Genomic DNA, 24,929 nt, shown 5'->3' on the forward strand with positions numbered 1-24,929 from the left:
CCTGTCTCCTGTCTCCACCTGTCTCTACCTGTCTCCACCTGTCTCTACCTGTCTCCACCTGTCTCCACCTGTCTCCACCTGTCTCCACCTGTCTCCACCTGTCTCCACCTGTCTCCACCTGTCTCCACCTGTCTCACCTGTCTCCACCTGTCTCTACCTGTCTCCACCTGTCTCCTACCTGTCTCCACCTGTCTCCACCTGTCTCCACCTGTCTCCACCTGTCTCCACCTGTCTCCACCTGTCTCCACCTGTCTCCACCTGTCTCCCACCTGTCTCCACCTGTCTCCACCTGTCTCCACCTGTCTCCACCTGTCTCCACCTGTCTCCACCTGTCTCCACCTGTCTCCACCTGTCTCACCTGTCTCCACCTGTCTCTACCTGTCTCCACCTGTCTCCACCTGTCTCCACACCTGTCTCCACCTGTCTCTACCTGTCTCCACCTGTCTCCACCTGTCTCCACCTGTCTCTACCTGTCTCTCCACCTGTCTCCACCTCCACCTGTCTCCACCTGTCTCCACCTGTCTCACCTGTCTCCACCTGTCTCTACCTGTCTCCACCTGTCTCCACCTGTCTCCACCTGTCTCCACCTGTCTCTCCACCTGTCTCTACCTGTCTCTCCACCTGTCTCCACCTCTCTCCACCTGTCTCCACCTGTCTCACCTGTCTCTACCTGTCTCCACCTGTCCACCTGTCTCCACCTGTCTCTACCTGTCTCTACCTGTCTCCACCTGTCTCTACCTGTCTCCACCTGTCTGTCTCCACCTGTCTCCACCTGTCTCCACCTGTCTCACCTGTCTCCACCTGTCTCCACCTGTCTCCACCTGTCTCTACCTGTCTCTACCTGTCTCCACCTGTCTCACCTGTCTCCACCTGTCTCCACCTGTCTCTACCTGTCTCCACCTGTCTCCACCTGTCTCCACCTGTCTCTCACCTGTCTCCACCTGTCTCCACCTGTCTACCTGTCTCCACCTGTCTCACCTGTCTCCACCTCTCCACCTGTCTCCACCTGTCTCCACCTGTCTCCACCTGTCTCCACCTGTCTCCTACCTGTCTCCACCTGTCTCCACCTGTCTCCACCTGTCTCCACCCTGTCTCACCTGTCTCCACCTGTCTCCACCTGTCTCCACCTGTCTCCACCTGTCTCTCTCCACCTGTCTCCACCTGTCTCCACCTGTCTCCACCTGTCTCCACCTGTCTCCACCTGTCTCCACCTGTCTCCACCTCTCTACCTGTCTCCACCTGTCTCCACCTGTCTCCACCTGTCTCTACCTGTCTCCACTGTCTCTGTCTCCACCTGTCTCTACCTGTCTCCACCTGTCTCCACCTGTCTCCACCTGTCTCTACCTGTCTCCACCTGTCTCTACCTGTCTCCACCTGTCTCCACCTGTCTCCACCTGTCTCCACCTGTCTCCACCTGTCTCCACCTGTCTGTCTCACCTGTCTCTGTCTACCTGTCTCTACCTGTCTCCACCTGTCCTACCTGTCTCCACCTGTCTCCACCTGTCTCTACCTGTCTCCACCTGTCTCTACCTCCACCTGTCTCCACCTGTCTCCACCTACCTGTCTCCACCTGTCTCTACCTGTCTCCACCTGTCTCCACCTGTCTCCACCTGTCTCCACCTGTCTCCACCTGTCTCTACCTGTCTCTACCTGTCTCCACCTGTCTCCTGTCTGTCTCACCTGTCTCTACCTGTCTCCACCTGTCTCCACCTGTCTCCACCTGTCTCCACCTGTCTCTACCTGTCTCCACCTGTCTCCACCTGTCTCCACCTGTCTCCACCTGTCTCTACCTGTCTCCACCTGTCTCCACCTGTCTCCACCTGTCTCCACCTGTCTCTGTCTCCACCTGTCTCCACCTGTCTCCACCTGTCTCTCACCTGTCTACCTGTCTCTACCTGTCTCTACCTGTCTCCACCTGTCTCCACCTGTCTACCTGTCTCTACCTGTCTCTACCTGTCTCCACCTGTCTCCACCTGTCTCCACCTGTCTCCACCTGTCTCTACCTGTCTCTACCTGTCTCCACCTGTCTCCACCTGTCTCTACCTGTCTCTACCTGTCTCCACCTGTCTCTACCTGTCTCTACCTGTCTCTACCTGTCTCCACCTGTCTCCACCTGTCTCCACCTGTCTCCACCTGTCTCTCTCTCTCACCTGTCTGTCCACCTGTCTCCACCTGTCTCCACCTGTCTCCACCTGTCTCTACCTGTCTCCACCTGTCTCCACCTGTCTCCACCTGTCTCTACCTGTCTCCACCTGTCTCACCTGTCTCCACCTGTCTCCACCTGTCTCCACCTGTCTCCACCTGTCTCTACCTGTACCTCTCCACCTGTCTCTCTACCTGTCTCCACCTGTCTCCTGTCTCCACCTGTCCTACCTGTCTCCACCTGTCTCCTACCTGTCTCCACCTGTCTCTCCACCTGTCTCCACCTGTCTCCACCTGTCTCACCTGTCTCCACCTGTCTCCACCTGTCTCTACCTGTCTCTACCTGTCTCCACCTGTCTCCACCTGTCTCCACCTGTCTCCACCTGTCTCCACCTGTCTCTCTGTCTCCACCTGTCTCCACCTGTCTCCACCTGTCTCCACCTGTCTCCACCTGTCTCCACCTGTCTCTCTCCACCTGTCTCCACCTGTCTCCACCTGTCTCTACCTGTCTCCACCTGTCCACCTGTCTCCACCTGTCTGTCTCCACCTGTCTCCACCTGTCTCCACCTGTCTCTACCTGTCTCCACCTGTCTCCACCTGTCTCTACCTGTCTCCACCTGTCTCTACCTGTCTCACCTGTCTCCACCTGTCTGTCTCTACCTGTCTCTACCTGTCTCCACCTGTCTCCACCTGTCTCCACCTGTCTCCACCTCCACCTGTCTCCACCTGTCTCCACCTGTCTCTACCTGTCTCTACCTGTCTACCTGTCTCCACCTGTCTCTGTCTCTGTCTCACCTGTCTCCACCTGTCTCCACCTGTCTCCACCTGTCTCCACCTGTCTCCACCTGTCCTGTCTCCACCTGTCTCCACCTGTCTCCACCTGTCTCCACCTGTCTCTACCTGTCTCTCCACCTGTCTCTACCTGTCTCCACCTGTCTCCACCTGTCTCCACCTGTCTCCCACCTGTCTCTACCTGTCTCCACCTGTCTCCACCTGTCTCTACCTGTCTCCACCTGTCTCACCTGTCTCTGTCTCTACCTGTCTCTACCTGTCTCCACCTGTCTCTACCTGTCTCCACCTGTCTCCACCTGTCTCTCCACCTGTCTCCACCTGTCTCTCTACTCCACCTGTCTCTGTCTACCTGTCTCTACCTGTCTCCACCTGTCTCCACCTGTCTCTACCTGTCTCCACCTGTCTCCACCTGTCTCTACCTGTCTCTCACCTGTCTCCACCTGTCTCCACCTGTCTCCACCTGTCTCCACCTGTCTCCACCTGTCTCCACCTGTCTCCACCTGTCTCCACCTGTCTCCACCACCTGTCTCCACCTGTCTCTACCTGTCTCCACCTGTCTCCACCTGTCTCCACCTGTCTCTCCACCTGTCTCCACCTGTCTGTCTCCACCTGTCTCTACCTGTCTCCACCTGTCTCTACCTGTCTCCACCTGTCTCTACCTGTCTCCACCTGTCTCCACCTGTCTCCACCTGTCTCCACCTGTCTCCACCTGTCTCACCTGTCTCCACCTGTCTCCACCTGTCTCTACCTGTCTCTACCTGTCTCCACCTGTCTCTACCTGTCTCCACCTGTCTCCACCTGTCTCTACCTGTCTCCACCTGTCTCCACCTGTCTCTACCTGTCTCCACCTGTCTCACCTGTCTCCACCTGTCTCCACCTGTCTCCACCTGTCTCCACCTGTCTCCACCTGTCTCCACCTGTCCACCTGTCTCTACCTGTCTCCACCTGTCTCCACCTGTCTCTACCTGTCTCTCTACCTGTCTACCTGTCCACCTGTCTCTACCTGTCTCCACCTGTCTCTACCTGTCTCCACCTCTCTCACCTGTCTCCACCTGTCTCCACCTGTCTCCACCTGTCTGTCTCCACCTGTCTCCACCTGTCTCCACCTGTCTCCACCTGTCTCCACCTGTCTCCACCTGTCTCCACCTGTCTCCACCTGTCTCCTCCACCTGTCTCCACCTGTCTCTCACCTGTCTCCACCTGTCTCTACCTGTCTCCACCTGTCTCCACCTGTCTCCACCTGTCTCCACCTGTCTCTACCTGTACCTGTCTCCACCTGTCTCCACCTGTCTCTACCTGTCTCCACCTGTCTCCACCTGTCTCCACCTGTCTGTCTCCACCTGTCTCTCCACCTGTCTCCACCTGTCTCTACCTGTCTCCACCTGTCTCCACCTGTCTCCACCTGTCTCCACCTGTCTCTACCTGTCTCACCTCCACCTGTCTCTACCTGTCTCCACCTGTCTCTACCTGTCTCCACCTGTCTCCACCCACCTGTCTCCACCTGTCTCCACCTGTCTCCACCTGTCTCTACCTGTCTCCACCTGTCTCCACCTGTCTCCACCTGTCTCTACCTGTCTCCACCTGTCTCCACCTGTCTCCACCTGTCTCCACCTGTCTCCACCTGTCTCCACCTGTCTCCACCTGTCTCCACCTGTCTCCACCTGTCTCCACCTGTCTCCACCTGTCTCCACCTGTCTCCACCTGTCTCTACCTGTCTCCACCTGTCTCCACCTGTCTCCACCTGTCTCCACCTGTCTCTACCTGTCTCCACCTGTCTCCACCTGTCTCCACCTGTCTCCACCTGTCTCTACCTGTCTCCACCTGTCTCCACCTGTCTCCACCTGTCTCCACCTGTCTCCACCTGTCTCCACCTGTCTCTACCTGTCTCCACCTGTCTCTCCACCTGTCTCCACCTGTCTCCACCTGTCTCCACCTGTCTCCACCTGTCTCCACCTGTCTCTACCTGTCTCCACCTGTCTCTACCTGTCTCCACCTGTCTCTACCTGTCTCCACCTGTCTCCACCTGTCTCCACCTGTCTCCACCTGTCTCCACCTGTCTCCTACCTGTCTCCACCTGTCTCCACCTGTCTCTACCTGTCTGTCTCCACCTGTCTCTACCTGTCTCCACCTGTCTCCACCTGTCTCCACCTGTCTCTACCTGTCTCCACCTGTCTCCACCTGTCTCTACCTGTCTCCACCTGTCTCTACCTGTGCCTGTTTCCACCTGTCTCCACCTGTCTCTACCTGTCTCCACCTGTCTCCACCTGTCTCCACCTGTCTCTACCTGTCTCCACCTGTCTCTACCTGTCTCCACCTGTCTCCACTCCACCTGTCTCCACCTGTCTCTACCTGTCTCCACCTGTCTCTACCTGTCTCCACCTGTCTCTACCTGTCTCCACCTGTCTCCACCTGTCTCCACCTGTCTCCACCTGTCTCCACCTGTCTCTACCTGTCTCACCTGTCTCCACCTGTCTCCACCTGTCTCCACCTGTCTCCACCTGTCTCTACCTGTCTCCACCTGTCTCTACCTGTCTCCACCTGTCTCTACCTGTCTCTACCTGTCTCCACCTGTCTCCACCTGTCTCCACCTGTCTCCACCTGTCTCCACCTGTCTCCACCTGTCTCCACCTGTCTCCACCTGTCTCCTCCACCTGTCTCCACCTGTCTCCACCTGTCTCCACCTGTCTCTACCTGTCTCCACCTGTCTCCACCTGTCTCTACCTGTCTCCACCTGTCTCTACCTGTCTCCACCTGTCTCTACCTGTCTCCACCTGTCTCCACCTGTCTCTACCTGTCTCCACCTGTCTCCACCTGTCTCCACCTGTCTCTACCTGTCTCCACCTGTCTCCACCTGTCTCCACCTGTCTCTACCTGTCTCCACCTGTCTCTACTGTCTCCACCTGTCTCCACCTGTCTCCACCTGTCTCCACCTGTCTCCACCTGTCTCCACCTGTCTCCACCTGTCTCCACCTGTCTCTACCTGTCTCCACCTGTCTCCACCTGTCTCCACCTGTCTCCACCTGTCTCTACCTGTCTCCACCTGTCTCCACCTGTCTCCACCTGTCTCTACCTGTCTCCACCTGTCTCTACCTGTCTCCACCTGTCTCCACCTGTCTCCACCTGTCTCCACCTGTCTCTACCTGTCTCCACCTGTCTCCACCTGTCTGTCTACCTGTCTCTACCTGTCTCCACCTGTCTCCACCTGTCTCCACCTGTCTCTGTCTCACCTGTCTCTGTTCTACCTGTCTCCACCTGTCTCTACCTGTCTCTACCTGTCTCACCTGTCTCACCTGTCTCCACCTGTCCACCTGTCTCCACCACCTGTCTCCACCTGTCTCCACCTGTCTCTACCTGTCTCCACCTGTCTCTACCTGTCTCCACCTGTCTCCACCTGTCTCCACCTGTCTCCACCTGTCTCTACCTGTCTCTGTCTCACCTGTCTCACCTGTCTCCACCTGTCTCACCTGTCTCCACCTGTCTCCACCTGTCTCCACCTGTCTCTACCTGTCTCCACCTGTCTCTACCTGTCTCCACCTGTCACCACCTGTCTCCACCTGTCTCCACCTGTCTCTACCTGTCTCCACCTGTCTCCACCTGTCTCCACCTGTCTCCACCTGTCTCCACCTGTCTCTACCTGTCTCCACCTGTCTCCACCTGTCTCCACCTGTCTCCACCTGTCTCTACCTGTCTCCACCTGTCTCCACCTGTCTCCACCTGTCTCTCCTCCACCTGTCTCTACCTGTCTCCACCTGTCTCCACCTGTCTCTACTGTCTGTCACTCTGTCTCCACCTGTCTCCACCTGTCTCCACCTGTCTCCACCTGTCTCTACCTGTCTCCACCTGTCTCCACCTGTCTCTCCACCTGTCTCCACTCCTGTCTCTACCTGTCTCTACCTGTCTCTACCTGTCTCCACCTGTCTCCACCTGTCTCTGTCTCTACCTGTCTCCACCTGTCTCCACCTGTCTCCACCTGTCTCCACCTGTCTCCACCTGTCTCTACCTGTCTCCACCTGTCTCCACCTGTCTCCACCTGTCTCCACCTGTCTCTACTCTGTCTCTACCTGTCTGTCTACTACCTGTCTCCACCTGTCTCCACCTGTCCACCTGTCTCCACCTGTCTCCACCTGTCTCTACCTGTCTCTACTATCACCTGTCTCTACCTGTCTCTACTCTGTCTCTACCTGTCTCTACCTGTCTCCACCTGTCTCCACCTGTCTCCACCTGTTCCACCTGTCTCCACCTGTTCTACCTGTCTCTACCTGTCTCCACCTGTCTCCACCTGTCTCCACCTGTCTCTACCTGTCTCCACCTGTCTGTCTACCTGTCTCCACCTGTCTCTACCTGTCTCCACCTGTCTCTACCTGTCCACCTCCACCTGTCTCCACCTGTCTCCACTCTGTCTCTACCTGTCTCTACTGTCTCCACCTGTCTCCACCTGTCTCTACCTGTCTCTCCACCTGTCTCTACCTGTCTCTACCTGTCTCTGTCTCTACCTGTCTCCACCTGTTCCACCTGTCTCTACCTGTCTCCACCTGTCTCTACCTGTCTCCACCTGTCTCCACCTGTCTCACCTGTCTCCACCTGTCTCCACCTGTCTCTACCTGTCTCCACCTGTCTCTACTCTGTCTCCACTCTGTCTCCACCTGTCTCTACCTGTCTCTCCACCTGTCTCCACTCTGTCTCCACCTGTCTCCACCTGTCTCCACCTGTCTCCACCTGTCTCCACCTGTCTCCACCTGTCTCCACCTGTCTCCACCTGTCTCCACCTGTCTCTACCTGTCTCCACCTGTCTCCACCTGTCTCTACCTGTCTCTACCTGTCTCTACCTGTCTCCACCTGTCTCTACCTGTCTCCTGTCTCCACCTGTCTCTACTCTGTCTCTACCTGTCTCTACTCTGTCTCTACCTGTCTCTACCTGTCTCCACCTGTCTCCACTCTGTCTCCACCTGTCTCCACCACCTGTCTCCACCTGTCTCCACCTGTCTCTACCCACCTGTCTCTACTACCTGTCTCCACCTGTCTCCACCTGTCTCCACCTGTCTCTACCTGTCTCCACCTGTCTCCACCTGTCTCTACCTGTCCACCTGTCTCACTCTGTCTCCACCTGTCTCCACCTGTCTCCACCTGTCTCCACCTGTCTCTACCTGTTCCACTACCTGTCTCTACCTGTCTCCACCTGTCTCTACCTGTCTCTACCTGTCTCTACCTGTCTCCACCTGTCTCCACTCTCCACCTGTCTCCACCTGTCTCTACCTGTTCACCTGTTCCACCTGTCTCCACCTGTCTCTACTCTGTCTACCTGTCTACCTTCTCCACCTGTCTCTACCTGTCTCTACCTGTTCCACCTGTCTCTACCTGTCTCCACCTGTCTCCACCTGTTCCACCTGTTCTACCTGTCCACCTGTCTCCACCTGTCTCTACCTGTCTCCACCTGTCTCCACTCTGTCTCTACCTGTCTCCACCTGTCTCCACCTGTCTCTACCTGTCTCCACCTGTCTCTACCTGTCTCCACCTGTCTCTACTACCTGTTCCACCTGTCTCCACCTGTCTCCACCTGTCTCTACCTGTCTCCACCTGTCTCCACCTGTCTCTCCACCTGTCTCTACCTGTCTCCACCTGTCTCTACCTGTCTCCACCTGTCTCACCTGTCTCCACCTGTCTCCACCTGTCTCCACCTGTCTCCACCTGTCTCTACCTGTCTCCACCTGTCTCTACCTGTCTACCTGTCTCTACTCTGTCTCTACCTGTTCTACCTGTCTCCACCTGTCTCCACCTGTCTCCACTGTCCACCTGTCTCTACCTGTCTCCACTACCTGTCTCCACCTGTCTCTACCTGTCTCCACCTGTCTCCACCTGTCTCCACCTGTCTCTACCTGTCTCCACCTGTCTCCACCTGTCTCCACCTGTCTCTCCACCTGTCTCCACCTGTCTCTCCACCTGTCTCTACCTGTCTCTACCTGTCTCCACCTGTCTCTACCTGTCTCCACCTGTCTCCACCTGTCTCCACTCCACCTGTCTCTACCTGTCTCCACCTGTCTCCACTCTGTCTCTACCTGTCTCCACCTGTCTCCACCTGTCTCCACCTGTCTCCACCTGTCTCTACCTGTCTCCACCTGTCTCCACCTGTCTCCACCTGTCTCCACCTGTCTCTACCTGTCTCCACCTGTCTCCACCTGTCTCTACCTGTCTCTACCTGTCTCCACCTGTCTCTACCTGTCTCTACCTGTCTCCACCTGTCTCTACTCTGTCTCCACCTGTCTCCACTCTGTTCCACTCTGTCTCTACCTGTTCTACCTGTCTCTCACCTGTCTCTACCTGTCTCTACCTGTCTCTACTCTGTCTCCACCTGTCTCTACTCTGTTCTACCTGTCTCTACTCTGTTCTCCACCTGTCTCTACCTGTCTCTACCTGTCTCTACCTGTTCTACCTGTTCTGTCTCTACTCCACCTGTCTCCACCTGTCTCCACCTGTCTCTACCTGTCTCTACCTGTTCCACCTGTCTCTACTCTGTTCTACCTGTCTCTACCTGTCTCTACCTGTCTCTACCTGTTCCACTCTGTCTCCACCTGTCTCCACTCTGTCTCCACTGTCTGTCTCCACCTGTCTCCACCTGTCTCTACCACCTGTTCCACCTGTCTCTACCTGTCTCCACCTGTCTCTACCTGTCTCCACCTGTCTCCACCTGTCTCCACCTGTCTCCACTCTGTCTCTACCTGTCTCCACTCTGTTCCACCTGTTCCACTCTGTCTCTACCTGTCTCCACTCTGTTCTACCTGTCTCTACCTGTCTCCACCTGTTCCACCTGTTCACTCTGTCTCTGTTCCACCTGTTCACTCTGTTCCACCTGTTCTACTCTGTTCCACCTGTTCTGTTCCACCTGTCTCTACTCTGTTCCACCTGTCTCTACTCTGTTCCACCTGTTCCACCTGTTCTACCTGTCTCTACCTGTCTCCACCTGTTCCTACTCTGTTCCACCTGTCTCTACTCTGTTCTACCTGTCTCTACCTGTTCTACCTGTTCTACTCTGTTCTACTCTGTTCCACTCTGTTCTACCTGTCTCTACTCTGTTCTACTCTGTCTCTACTCTGTTCCACCTGTCTCTACTCTGTTCTACCTGTTCTACCTGTTCTACCTGTCTCCACTCTGTCTCTACTCTGTCTCTACCTGTCTCTACTCTGTCTCTACTCTGTCCCTACCTGTCTCTACTCTGTTCTACTCTGTACTCTGTTCTACTCTGTTCTACCTGTTCACCTGTTCTTCTACTCTGTTCTACTCTGTTCTACTCCTACTCTGTTCTACTCTGTTCTACCTGTTCTACTCTGTTCTACTCTGTTCTACTCTGTTCTACTCTGTTCTACCTGTTCTACCTGTTCTCTACCTGTCTCTACTCTGTTCTACTCTGTTCCACTCTGTTCCACCTGTCTCTACTCTGTTCTACCTGTTCCACTCTGTTCTACCTGTTCCACACCTGTTCTACTCTGTTCCCACTCTGTTCTACTCTGTTCTACCTGTTCTACCTGTCTCCACTCTGTTCTACCTGTCTCTACTCTGTTCCCACCTGTTCTACCTGTTCTACCTGTTCTACCTGTTCCACTCTGTTCTACCTGTTCTACCTGTTCTACTCTGTTCCCACTCTGTCTCTACTCTGTTCCACCTGTCACCACTCTGTTCCCCACCTGTTCTACCTGTTCTACCTGTCCCACCTGTCACCTGTTCCCACTCTGTCTCTACCTGTTCACCTGTCTCTACTCTGTCTACCTGTCTCCCACCTGTTCCACCTGTCTCCACTCTGTTCTACTACTCTGTGTTCTACTCTGTTCTCCCACCTGTTCTACCTGTTCTACTCTGTTCTACCTGTTCTACCTGTCTCTACTCTGTTCCACTCTGTTCTTACCTGTTCTACCTGTTCTACTCTGTTCTACCTGTCTACCTGTTCCTACTCTGTTCCTACCTGTCTCTACCTGTACCTGTTCTACCTGTTCCACTCTGTTCTACTCTGTCCCACTCTGTTCTACCTGTTCCACCTGTCTCTACCTGTCTCTACTCTGTTCCACTCTGTCTCCACTCTGTTCTACTCTGTTCTACTCTGTTCTACTTGTTCTACTCTGTTCTACTCTGTTCTACCTGTCTCTACTCTGTTCTACCTGTCTCTACTTGTTCTACTCTGTTCTACTCCTACTCTGTTCCACCTGTTCTACCACTCTGTTCTACTCTGTTCTACTCTGTTCTACTCTGTTCCACTCTGTCTCTACTCTGTTCTACTCTGTTCTCCACTCTGTTCTACTCTGTTCTACTCTGTCTCCACTCTGTTCTACCTGTTCTACTCTGTTCTACCTGTTCCCACTCTGTTCTACCTGTTCTACTCTGTTCTACTCTGTTCTACCTGTTCCCACTCTGTTCTACCTGTTCTACTCTGTTCTACCTGTTCTACTTGTTCTACTCTGTTCTCCACCTGTTCTACTCTGTCTTACCTGTTCTCTACCTGTTCTACCTGTTCCACTCTGTTCCCACTCTGTTCTACTCTGTTCTACCTGTTCTACCTGTCTCTGTCTCTACCTGTCTCTACCTGTTCTCCACCTGTCTCTACTCTGTTCTACTCTGTTCCACCTGTTCTACCTGTCTCTACCTGTCTCTACTCTGTCTCCACCTGTTCCACCTGTCTCTACCTGTCTCTACTGTTCTACCTGTTCCACCTGTCTCCACCTGTCTCTACCTGTTCCACCTGTCTCTACTCTGTTCCACCTGTCTCCATCTGTTCTACCTGTCTCTACCTGTTCTCCACTGTTCCCACCTGTTCTACCTGTTCTACCTGTTCTACCTGTCTCTACTCTGTCTCTACCTGTTCTACTCTGTTCCACCTGTTCTACTCTGTTCACCTGTTCTACTCTGTCTCCACTCTGTTCTACTCTGTTCTACCTGTCTCTACCTGTCTCCACCTGTCTCCACCTGTCTCTACCTGTCTCCACCTGTCTCCACCTGTCTCCACCTGTCTCTACCTGTCTCTACCTGTCTCCACCTGTCTCTACCTGTCTCTACCTGTCTCCACCTGTCTCCACCTGTTCTACCTGTCTCTACTCTGTTCTACTCTGTTCTACTTGTTCTACTCTGTTCCACCTGTTCCACCTGTCTCTACTCTGTTCTCCACCTGTCTCCACCTGTTCCACCTGTTCCACCTGTCTCCACTTGTCTCTACTCTGTTCTACTCTGTCTCCACCTGTCTCTACCTGTCTCTACCTGTTCTACTCTGTTCTACTCTGTTCTACTCTGTTCTTACCTGTCTCTACTCTGTCTCTACTCTGTTCCCACTTGTTCCACCTGTCCCTACTTGTTCCACCTGTTCTACCTGTTCTACTCTGTCCCACTCTGTTCACTCTGTCTACTTGTTCTACTCTGTCTCCACTCTGTTCTACCTGTCCCACTCCCACTCTGTCTCTACCTGTTCTACTCTGTCTCACCTGTTCACCTGTCTCTGTTCTACTACCTGTTCTACTCTGTACTCTCTACCTGTTCTACTCTGTTCTACCTGTTCTACCTGTTCCACCTGTCTCCACCTGTCTCTACCTGTTCACCTGTCTCTACTCTGTTCTACTCTGTCTCTACCTGTTCTACCTGTTCACTCTGTCTCCACCTGTCTCTACCTGTCTCCACCTGTCTCCACCTGTCTCACCTGTTCTACCTGTTCCACCTGTCTCTACCTGTCTCTACCTGTTCCACCTGTCTCCACTTGTTCTACCTGTTCTACTCTGTTCACCTGTCTTACTTGTTCTACCTGTTCCATTTTGTTCTACTCTGTTCTACTCTGTTCCACTCTGTTCTTACCTGTTCTACCTGTTCTACCTGTCTGTTCTACTCTGTTCTACTTGTTCTACCTGTCTCCACCTGTTCTACTCTGTTCTACCTGTTCTACTCTGTTCTTACCTGTTCCACTCTGTTCTACTCTGTTCCACTTGTTCTACTCTGTTCTACCTGTCTCTACTCTGTCTCTACCTGTCTCCACCTGTCTCCACCTGTCTCCACTCTGTCTCCCCACCTGTCTCCACCTGTCTCTACCTGTCTCCACCTGTCTCCACCTGTCTCTACCTGTCTCTACCTGTTCCACCTGTCTCTACCTGTCTCTACTCTGTCTCCACCTGTCTCTACCTGTCTCTACCTGTTCCACCTGTCTCTACTCTGTCTCTACCTGTCTCTACTCTGTCTCCCACCTGTCTCTACCTGTCTCTACCTGTCTCTACTCTGTCTCCACCTGTCTCTACCTGTCTCCACCTGTCTCCACCTGTTCTACTCTGTTCCACCTGTCTCTACCTGTCTCCACTCTGTCTCTACTCTGTTCCACTCTGTCTCTACCTGTCTTTTACTTGTTCTACCTGTCTCCACTCTGTTCTCCACCTGTTCTACTCTGTCCCACTCTGTTCTACCTGTTGTCACCTGTTCCACTCTGTTCTACTCTGTCTCTACCTGTCTCTACCTGTCTCCACCTGTTCCACTCTGTCTCCACTCTGTCTCTACCTGTCTCTACTCTGTTCTACCTGTCTCCACCTGTCTCTAACTGTCTCCACCTGTCTCTACTCTGTCTCTACTCTGTTCCACCTGTCTCTACCTGTTCCATCTGTCTCACCTGTCTCCACCTGTCTCCACTCTGTCTCCACCTGTTCTACCTGTCTGTTCTACCTGTCTCCACCTGTTCCACCTGTCTCTACCTGTCTCCACCTGTCTCCACCTGTCTCCACCTGTCTCTACCTGTCTCCACCTGTCTCTACTCTGTTCTACCTGTCTCTACTCTGTCTCCACCTGTCTCTACCTGTTCTACTCTGTCTCCACCTGTCTCACTGTCTCTACTCTGTCTCCACCTGTCTCTACCTGTTCCACTGTTCCACCTGTCTCCACTCTGTTCTACTCTGTCTCCACCTGTCTCTACTCTGTCTCTACCTGTTCCCTACCTGTCTCTACCTGTTCTACTCTGTCTCTACTCTGTCTCCACCTGTCTCTACCTGTTCCACCTGTTCCACCTGTCTCTACTCTGTCTCCACCTGTCTCACCTGTTCCACTCTGTTCTACTCTGTCTCTACCTGTCCCCACTCTGTTCTCCACCTGTTCTACTCTGTTCCACTCTGTTCCCCACTCTGTTCTACCTGTTCTACCTGTCTCTACCTGTTCCACCTGTTCTACTCTGTCTCTACCTGTTCTACCTGTCTCTACTCTGTCTCCACTTGTCTCCACTCTGTCTCCACCTGTCCCTACCTGTCTCTACCTGTCTCCACCTGTCTCTACCTGTCTCCACCTGTCTCCACCTGTCTCTACCTGTCTCTACCTGTCTCCACCTGTCTCCACCTGTCTCCACCTGTCTCCACCTGTCTCCACCTGTCTCCACCTGTCTCTACTCTGTCTCTACCTGTCTCCACTCTGTCTACCTGTTCCACCTGTCTCCACCTGTCTCTACCTGTCTCTACCTGTTCTACCTGTCTCTACCTGTTCCACCTGTCTCTACCTGTCTCTACCTGTCTCTACCTGTCCCACCTGTTCCACTCTGTCTCTACTCTGTCTCTACCTGTCTCTACTCTGTTCTACTCTGTTCTACCTGTCTCTACCTCTGTGTCTCCACCTGTTCTACCTGTTCTACCTGTCTCCACCTGTTCTACTCTACTCTGTTCTACTCTGTCTTACCTGTCTCTACCTGTTCTCCACCTGTTCTACCTGTTCTACTCTGTTCTACCTGTTCTACCTGTCTCTACCTGTCTCCACCTGTCTCTACCTGTCTCCACCTGTCTCTACCTGTCTCCACCTGTCTCCACCTGTCTCTACCTGTTCCACCTGTCTCTACTCTGTCTCCATCTGTCTCCACCTGTCTCCACCTGTCTCCATCTGTCTCCACCTGTCTCTACCTGTCTCCACCTGTCTCCACCTGTCTCCACCTGTCTCCACCTGTCTCTACCTGTTCCACCTGTCTCCACTCTGTCTCCACCTGTCTCTACCTGTCTCCACCTGTCTCTACTCTGTTCACCTGTCTCTACCTGTCTCCACCTGTCTCTACCTGTCTCTGTTCCACCTGTCTCCACCTGTTCTACCTGTCTCTACCTGTCTCCACCTGTCTCTACCTGTTCTACCTGTTCTACCTGTCTCTACCTGTCTCTGTCCACCACTCTGTCTCACCTGTCTCCACCTGTCTCCACCTGTCTCTACCTGTCTGTCCACCTGTCTCCACCTGTCTCTACCTGTCTCCACCTGTCTCCACCTGTCTCTACCTGTCTCCACCTGTCTCTACCTGTCTCCACCTGTCTCTACCTGTCTCCACCTGTCTCCACCTGTCTCTCTGTCTCTACCTGTCTCCACCTGTCTCTACCTGTCTCTGTTCTACCTGTCTCTCTCCACCTGTCTCCACCTGTCTCCACCTGTCTCTACCTGTCTCCACCTGTCTCCACCTGTCTCTACCTGTCTCCACCTGTCTCCACCTGTCTCCACCTGTCTCTGTTCTCCACCTGTCTGTCTCCACCTGTCTCCACCTGTCTACCTGTCTCTACCTGTCTCCACCTGTCTCCACTCTGTCTCTACCTGTCTCCACCTGTCTCTACCTGTCTACTTGTTCCACCACCTGTCTCTACCTGTCTCCACCTGTCTCCACCTGTCTCTACCCTGTCTCTACCTGTCTCTACCTGTCTCCACCTGTCTCCACCTGTCTCCACTCTGTTCCACCTGTCTCTACTCTGTCTCCACCTGTCTCTACCTGTCTCTACCTGTTCCACCTGTCTCCACCTGTTCTCCACCTGTCTCTACCTGTCTCCCCACCTGTCTCTACCTGTCTCTACCTGTCTCCACCTGTCTACTCTGTTCCCACCTGTCTGTTCTCCACCTGTCTCCACCTGTCTCTACCTGTCTCCACCTGTCTCTACCTGTCTCCACCTGTCTCTACCTGTTCTACCTGTCTCTACTCTGTCTCTACCTGTCTACCTGTTCCACCTGTCTCTACCTGTCTCTACCTGTCTGTCTCTACCTGTCTCTACCTGTCTCCACCTGTCTCTACCTGTCTCTACCTGTCTCCCACCTGTCTGTCTCTACCTGTCTCCACCTGTCTCTACCTGTTCTACTCTGTCTCTACCTGTTCTCTGTCTCTACCTGTCTCTCTCTGTCTCTACCTGTCTCCACCTGTCTCTACCTGTCTCTACCTGTCTCTGTTACCTGTCTCTACCTGTCTCTACCTGTCTACTCTGTTCTACCTGTCTCTACCTGTCTCTACCTGTCTCCACCTGTCTCCACCTGTCTCTACCTGTCTCCACCTGTCTCTACCTGTCTCCACCTGTCTCTACCTGTTCTACCTGTTCCACCCACCTGTCTCTCTACCTGTCTCTACCTGTCTCTACTGTCTCCACCTGTCTCCACCTGTCTCTACCTGTCCCACCTGTCTGTCTCCACCTGTCTCTGTCTCTACCTGTCTCTACCTGTCTCCACCTGTCTCCACCTGTCTCCACCTGTCTCTACCTGTCTCTACCTGTCTCTACCTGTCTCCACCTGTCTCCACCTGTCTCCACCTGTCTCTACCTGTCTCTACTCCACCTGTCTCCACCTGTCTCTACCTGTCTCCACCTGTCTCCACCTGTCTCTACCTGTCTCCACCTGTCTCCACCTGTCTCCACCTGTCTCTGTCTCACCTGTCTCCACCTGTCCACCTGTCTCCACCTGTCTCCACCTACCTGTCTCTACCTGTCTCCACCTGTCTCCACCTGTCTGTCTCTACCCTGTCTCTACCTGTCTCCACCTGTCTCCACCTGTCTCCACCTGTCTCTACCTGTCTCCACCTGTCTCCACCTGTCTCTACTCTGTCTCTACCTGTCTCCACCTGTCTCTACCTGTCTCTACCTGTCTCTACCTGTCTCCACCTGTCTCTACCTGTCTCTACCTGTCTCCACCTGTCTCTACCTGTGTCTCTACCTGTCTCCACCTGTCTCTACCTGTCTCTACCTGTCTCCACCTGTCTCCACCTGTCTCTACCTGTCTCCACCTGTCTCCACCTCTCCTGTCTCCACCTGTCTCTACCTGTCTCCACCTGTCTCCACCTGTCTCTACCTGTCTCTACCTGTCTCCACCTGTCTCCACCTGTCTCTACCTGTCTCTACCTGTCTCTACCTGTCTCTACCTGTCTCTACCTGTCTCCACCTGTCTCCACCTGTCTCTACCTGTCTCCACCTGTCTCCACCTGTCTCTACCTGTCTCTACCTGTCTCCACCTGTCTCCACCTGTCTCTGTCTCTACCTGTCTCTACCACCTGTCTCCACCTGTCTCTACCTGTCTCTACCTGTCTCCACTCTGTCTCCACCTGTCTCTACCTGTCTCTCCTGTCTCCACCTGTCTCCACCTGTCTCTACCTGTCTCTACCTGTCTCCACCTGTCTCCACCTGTCTCTACCTGTCTCTACCTGTCTCCACCTGTCCTACCTGTCTCCACCTGTCTCACCTGTCTCTACCTGTCTCTACCTGTCTCCACCTGTCTCTACCTGTCTCTACCTGTCTCTACCTGTCTCTCCACCCACCTGTCTCCACCTGTCTCTCTGTCTCTACCTGTCTCCACCTGTCTCCACCTGTCTCCACCTGTCTCTACCTGTCTCCACCTGTCTCCACCTGTCTCTACCTGTCTCCACCTGTCTCTACCTGTCTCTACCTGTCTCCACCTGTCTCCACCTGTCTCTACCTGTCTCCTGTCTCCACCTGTCTCTACCTGTCTCCACTCTGTCTCTACCTGTCTCCACCTGTCCTACCTGTCTCCTGTTCTACCTGTCTCCACCTGTCTCTACCTGTCTCTACCTGTCTCCACCTGTCTCTACCTGTCTCTACCTGTCTCTACCTGTCTCTACCTGTCTCCACCTGTCTCCACCTGTCTCTACCTGTCTCTACCTGTCTCCACCTGTCTCCACCTGTCTCTACCTGTCTCCACCTGTCTCCACCTGTCTCTCACCTGTCTCCACCTGTCTCCACCTGTCTCCACCTGTCTCCACCTGTCCTGTCTCCACCTGTCTCTACCTGTCTCTACCTGTCTCCACCTGTGTCTGTCTCACCTGTCCACCTGTCTCCACCTGTCTCTACCTGTCTCTACCTGTCTGTCTCTACCTGTCTCCACCTGTCTCCACCTGTCTCCACCCACCTGTCTCCACCTGTCTCCACCTGTCTCTACCTGTCTCCACCTGTCTCTACCTGTCTCCTGTCTCCACCTGTCTCTACCTGTCTCCACCTGTCTCCACCTGTCTCTACCTGTCTCCACCACCTGTCTCCACCTGTCTCCACCTGTCTCTACCTGTCTCCACCTGTCTCCACCTGTCTGTCTACCTGTCTCCACCTGTCTCCACCTGTCTCTACCTGTCTCTACCTGTCTCTACCTGTCTCTACCTGTCTCCACCTGTCTCCACCTGTCTCTACCTGTCTCCACCTGTCTCCACCACCTGTCTCTACCTGTCTCCACCTGTCTCCACCTGTCTCCACCTGTCTCCACCTGTCTCCACCTGTCTCTCTCCACCTGTCTCTACCTGTCTCTACCTGTCTCCACCTGTCTCTCTACCTGTCTCTCTGTCTCCTGTCTCCACCTGTCTCCACCTGTCTCCACCTGTCTGTCTCTACCTGTCTCCACCTGTCTCTACCTGTCTCTACCTGTCTCCACCTGTCTCTACCTGTCTCCACCTGTCTCCACCTGTCTCCACCTGTCTCCACCTGTCTCTACCTGTCTCTACCTGTCTCCACCTGTCTCTACCTGTCTCTACCTGTCTCTACCTGTCTCCACCTGTCTCCACCTGTCTCCACCTGTCTCCACCTGTCTCTACCTGTCCACCTGTCTCCACCTCTCTACCTGTCACTACCTGTCTCTGTCTCTACCTGTCTCCACCTGTCTCCACCTGTCTCCACCTGTCTCTACCTGTCTCTCTGTCTCCACCTGTCTCCACCTGTCTCTCTACCTGTCTCTACCTGTCTCTACCTGTCTCCACCTGTCTCCACCTGTCTCTCTACCTGTCTCCACCTGTCTCCACCTGTCTCTACCTGTCTCTACCTGTCTCACCTGTCTCCACCTGTCTCTACCTGTCTCACCTGTCTCCACCTGTCTCTACCTGTCTCCACCTGTCTCCACCTGTCTCCACCTGTCTCCCACCTGTCTCCACCTGTCTCTACCCACCTGTCTCTACCTGTCTCTACCTGTCTCCACCTGTCTCCACCTGTCTCTACCTGTCTCCACCTGTCTCCACCTGTCTCTACCTGTCTCCACCTGTCTCCACCTGTCTCCACCTGTCTCACCTGTCTCTACCTGTCTCTGTCTCCACCTGTCTCTACCTGTCTCTACCTGTCTCTCTCCACCTGTCTCCACCTGTCTCCACCTCTCCACCTGTCTCTACCTGTCTCTGTCTCCACCTGTCTCCACCTGTCTCCACCTGTCTCTACCTGTCTCTACCTGTCTCCACCTGTCTGTCTCACCTGTCTCCACCTGTCTCCACCTGTCTCTACCTGTCTCCACCTGTCTCCACCTGTCTCTACCTGTCTCCACCTGTCTCCACCTGTCTCTCTCCACCTGTCTCTACCTGTCTCCACCTGTCTCCACCTGTCTCTACCTGTCTCTACCTGTCTCTACCTGTCTCCACCTGTCTCTACCTGTCTCTGGTTCTCCCTCTCCAGGCGTACTCGTCCCTCAATGCAGCGTCGTGTCTCCAGGAAGGCCTGTCTCTGTGTGTGGTCTGACAGGTAGTGGATGAACAACCCTGCTGTGTTCATACCCAGGTACAACAAGCCCTTCGCCAGAACCTACACACACACACACACACACACACACACACACACGGTTAGTACACACTAAACACACCTGAGACCAAAACACACACACACAAAGGAGGAGGAGTAAGAGGGAAATGAGGAGGAAGATGAGGAGGAGGAGAAGCATGAAAGAGAGTCAGGAAGGGAGTGTAAGTTGACCTCTGACCTTTCTGTAGAGCGCGGTGTCGTCGTAGTGGTGAACAGTTTCCACCAGGAGGTGCAGCATAGCGGTGAGCAGGCCGGTGGAGAGGGACCAGAGCAAGGGGAGGGGCAGGAGGGTGTAGGTGGAGAACAGCGTGAAGAGGACGTACCAGGCCTGGTCCTTCTCCAAACCCCCCACAACACCACCCAACACCTGCACTGTCTGGGACAACCAGCTGGCTAGAGCCATGTACCTAGGACCATATACGGTTGAAGTCAGAAGTTAACATACACTTAGGTTGGAGTCATTAAAACTCGTTTTTTCAACAACTCAACACATTTCTTGTTAACAAACTACAGTTTTGGCAAGTCGGTTAGGACATCTACTTTGTGCATGACACAAGTAATTTTTCCAACAATTGTTTACAGACAGATTATTTCACTTATAAATCACTGTATCACAATTCCAGTGGGTTAGAAGTTTATATACACTAAGTTGACTGTGCCTTTAAACAGCTTGGAAAATTCCAGAAAATGATGTCATGCTTTAGAAGCTTCTGCTAGGCTAATTGACATCATTTGAGGTGTACCTGTGGATGTATTTCAAGGCCGACCTTCAAACTCAGTGCCTCTGCTTGAAATCATGGGAAAATAAAAATAAATCAGCCAAGATCTCAGAAAACAAGTTGTAGACCTCCACAAGTCTGGTTCATCCTTGGGAGCAATTTCCAAACGCCTGAAGGTACCACGTTCATCTGTACAAACAATAGTATGCAAGTATAAACACCATGGGACCAAGAAGCCGTCATACTGCTCAGGGAGGAGACACATTCTGTCTCCTAGAGATGAAAGTACTTTGGTGTGAAAAGTGCAAGTCAATCCCAGAACAACAGCAAAGGACCTTCTGAAGATGCTGGAGAAAACAGGTACAAAAGTTACCATATCCACAGTAAAACGAGTCCTATATCGACAACCCGAAAGGCCGCTCAGCAAGGAAAAACCCCCTGCTCCAAAACTGCCATAAAAAAGCTTGACCACGGTACAAACATCGTACTTTTTGGAGAAATGTCCTCTGGTCTGATGAAACAAAAATACAACAGTTTTGCCATAATGACCATCGTTATGTTTGCAAGCCGAAGAACACCATCCCAACCGTGAAGCACGGGGGTGGTAGCATCATGTTGTGGGGGTGCTTTGCTGCAGGAGGGACTGGTGCACTTCACAAAATACATGGCATCATGAGGGAGGAAAATTATGTGGATATATTGAAGCAACATCTCAAGATATCAGTTTGGAAGTTAAAGCTTGGTTGCAAATGGGTCTTCCAAATGGGCAATGACCCCAAACATACTTCCAAAGTTATAGCAAAATGGCTTAAGGACAACAAAGTCAAGGTATTGGAGTGGCCATCACAAAGCCCAAACCTCAATCCTATAGAAAATGTGTGGGCAGAACTGAAAAAACATGTGTGAGCAAGGAGGCCTACAAACCTGACTCAGTTACACCAGCTCTGTCAGGAGGAATGGGCCAAAACTCACCCAACTTATTGTGGGAAGCTTGTGGAAGGCCACCTGAAACGTTTGACCCAAGATAAACAATTTAAAGGCAATGCTACCAAATACTAATTGAGTGTATGTAAACTTCTGACCCACTGGGAATGTGATGAAAGAAATAAAAGCTGAAATAAATCACTCTCTCTACTATTATTCTGACATTTCACATTCTTAAAATAAAGTGGGGATTCTAACTGACCTAAGACCGGGAATTTTGACTTGGATTAAATGTCAGGAATTGTGAAAAACTATTTGGCTAAGGTGTATGTAATGTAATCTTGTATGTGTATGTAATCTTCTGACAGAAATGAAGGCTATTCCATTTGAGAAATTGCCGACCTTTCTCAATAGCAAGGCTATGCTCACTGAGTCTGTACATAGTCAAAGCTTTCCTTAAGTTTGGGTCAGTCACAGTGGTCAGGTATTCTGCCACTGTGTACTCTCTGTTTAGGGCCAAATAGTATTTTAGTTTGCTATATTTTTTTACTAGGATTAAATGTCAGGAATTGTGAAAAACTGAGATTAAATGTATTCGGCTAAGGTGTAAACTTCCAAATAAGAATAAAAGAGAGCCGCACACTCTAGGAGCTCAGATGCAAAAAATTGAATTACCAACGTTTCGAAAGCTGTCTTCATCAGGGTGTAATCACAAACACTGCGGGATGTTTATGTTATAAAGACACAGGTGTCTTCCAACTTCAACTGTATGTGTTTAACATAGGCCGTTTCACTAGGGTACACTTAATACATCTTAATTATGATGGATGCATTGATGCATTGATTGACCAAATCAAGGTTATGACGTTTCATGTGCCTTGCAAAAGTATTCATCCTCCTTGGCGTTTTTTCTATTTTGTTGCATTACAACCTGTAATTTAAATGGATTTTTATTTGGATTTCATGTAATGGACAAACACAAAATAGTCCAAATTGGTGAAGAGAAATTTAAAAATAAATAAATAATGTAAAACGGAAAAGTGCATATGTATTCAGCCCTTTTGCTATGAAGCCCCTAAATAAGATCTGGTGCAACCAATTACCTTCATAAGTCATATTATTAGTTAAATAAAGTCCACCTGTGTGCAATCTAAGTTTCACATGATCTGTCACATGATCTCAGTATATAATACACCTGTTCTGAAAGGCTCCAGTGTCTGCAACACCACTAAGCAAGGGGCACCACCAAGAAAGACCAATGAGCTCTCCAAACAGGTCAGGGACAAAGTTGTGGAGAAGTACAGATCAGGGTTGGGCTATAAAAACATATCTGAAACTTTGAACATCCCACAAAGCAGTCTTCAATCCATTATTAAAAAATGGAAAGAATATAGCACCTCAACAAACCTGCCAAGAGAGGACTGCCCACCAAAACTCACGGACCAGGCAAGGAGGGCATTAATCAGAGAGGCAACAAAGAGACCAAAGATAACCCTGAAGGGGCTGCAAAGCTCCACAACGGATATTAGAGTATCTGTCCATGGGATCAGTTTAAGCCGTACAATCCACAGAGCTGGGCTTTACGAAAGAGTGGCCTGAAAAAAAGCCATTGCTTAAAGTGTTCGCCAAAAGGCATGTGGGAGACTCCCCAAACATATGGAAGAAGGTACTCTGGTCAGATGATATATATATATATTTTTTTGCCCATCAAGGAAAACGCTATGTCTGGTGCAAACCCAACACCTCACATCACCCCGAAAACACCATCCCCACAGTGAAGCATGGTGGTGGCAGCTTCATGCTGTGGAAGGTGTTTTTCTTTGGCAGGGACTGGAAAACTGGTCAGAATTGAAGGAATGATGGATGGCGCTAAATACAGGGTAATTCTTTAGGGAAACCTGTTTCAGTCTTCCAAAGATTTGAGACTGGGACGGAGGTTCACCTTTTAGCAGGATAATGACCCCAAGCATACTGCTAAAGCAACACTTGAGTGGTTTAAGGGGAAACATTTAAATGTCTTGGAATGGCCTAGTCAAAGCCAAGACCTCAATCCAATTGAGAATCTGTGGTATGACTTAAAGATTGCTGTATACCAGCGGAACCCATCAAAATTGAAGGAGCTGGAGCAGTTTTGCCTTGAAGATGGGCAGAAATCTCAGTGGCTAGATGTGCCAAGATTATAGAGACATACCCCAAGAGACTTGCAACTGTAATTTCTGCAAAAGGTGTCTCTACAAAGTATTGACTTTGGGGGAGGGGGAGGTGGTGAATAGTTATGCACGTTCAAGTTCAGTTTTTTTTGTCTTATATGTTGTTTGTTTCACAATAAAAAATATTTAGCATCTTCAAAGTAGTAGGCATGTTGTGTAAATCAAATGATACAAACCCCCCCAAAAAAATCAATTTTAATTCCAGGTTATAAGGCAACAAAATAGGATAAAATGCCAAGGTGGTTGAAAAACTTCGCAAGCCATGTACATACATACATACATACATACATACATACATACATACATACATACATACATACATACATACATACATACATACATACATACATACATACATACAAATAAATTATTTAAAATCCTACAATGTGATTTTCTGGATTTTTTTTCTCATTTTGTCTGTTATAGTTGAAGTGTACTGTACCTATGATGAAAATTACAGGCCTCTCTCATATTTTTAAGTGGGAGAACTTGCACAATTGGTGGCTGACTAAATACTTTTTTGCCCCACTGTAAGTACGTACGTGCATACATACATACATACATACGTGCATACATACATACATACATACATACATACATACATACATACATACATACATACATACATACATACATACATACATACACACACACACACACACACACACACATACATACATACATACATACATACATACATACATACATACACACACACACACATACATACATACATACATACATACATACATACATACATACATACATACATACATACATACATACAAACATACATACATACAGGAACACAAAGCATGGTTGCAAAATCTAACTTTCCCAACATTCAAAAGAATTCCCAACAGACTCATATATTTAGAGTGTAGGGACATTGAGCTATAAATGATGCATTTATATGACACTACAACATTCTATGGCAGCCATGTTGGCTCCTCATTAACATGACACTACAACATTCTATGGCAGCCATGTTGGCTCTTCATTAACATAACATGGAATATTTAAACAATGCTATGTAACTGAATGTCTGGAATTGGAACAATATAAAATCGGGGTCCCGATGCTCAAGTAGATGACCATCCTAAAGATCTGTCTTACCTTAACCACTCTGGCGATGACATCATTCCCTTAGAACAGAGCACCAGCACGCAGAGTCCAGCCCCCAGAGCGATGAACAGGCCGACCAGCCAACCATTGGCTGTGTCCAGGCTCTGAGGCCCCGCCCATAGGGTCAGACCCAGGATGTGTAGTTTGGTGATGATGTCGATAACATTAGTGAAAACCAGAGAGGTTATCCTCTGGCTTGATGCATGCTGCTGGTACAACTTCTCCAGGTCGGGAGACCTACACACACACACACACAC

General features: G+C 51.4%; 1 protein-coding gene across 1 annotated transcript in view; it reads right to left on the reverse strand.

The window, feature by feature from the left end:
- si:ch211-132f19.7 (adenylate cyclase type 8) overlaps positions 1 to 24,929 on the reverse strand; it is a 46,161-nt gene that overhangs the window by 11,834 nt on the left and 9,398 nt on the right. The window contains exons 3-5 of the mRNA XM_042326233.1: positions 24,664 to 24,909; positions 19,873 to 20,101; positions 19,548 to 19,697 (exon numbers count right to left, since the gene is read on the reverse strand). Of these exons, the coding sequence (XP_042182167.1) occupies positions 19,548 to 19,697; positions 19,873 to 20,101; positions 24,664 to 24,909 (625 nt within the window). The remainder of the gene's footprint in view (positions 1 to 19,547; positions 19,698 to 19,872; positions 20,102 to 24,663; positions 24,910 to 24,929) is intronic.

This window comes from Oncorhynchus tshawytscha, linkage group LG08 (genome assembly GCF_018296145.1).
Source record: "Oncorhynchus tshawytscha isolate Ot180627B linkage group LG08, Otsh_v2.0, whole genome shotgun sequence".
Taxonomy (NCBI): domain Eukaryota; kingdom Metazoa; phylum Chordata; class Actinopteri; order Salmoniformes; family Salmonidae; genus Oncorhynchus; species Oncorhynchus tshawytscha.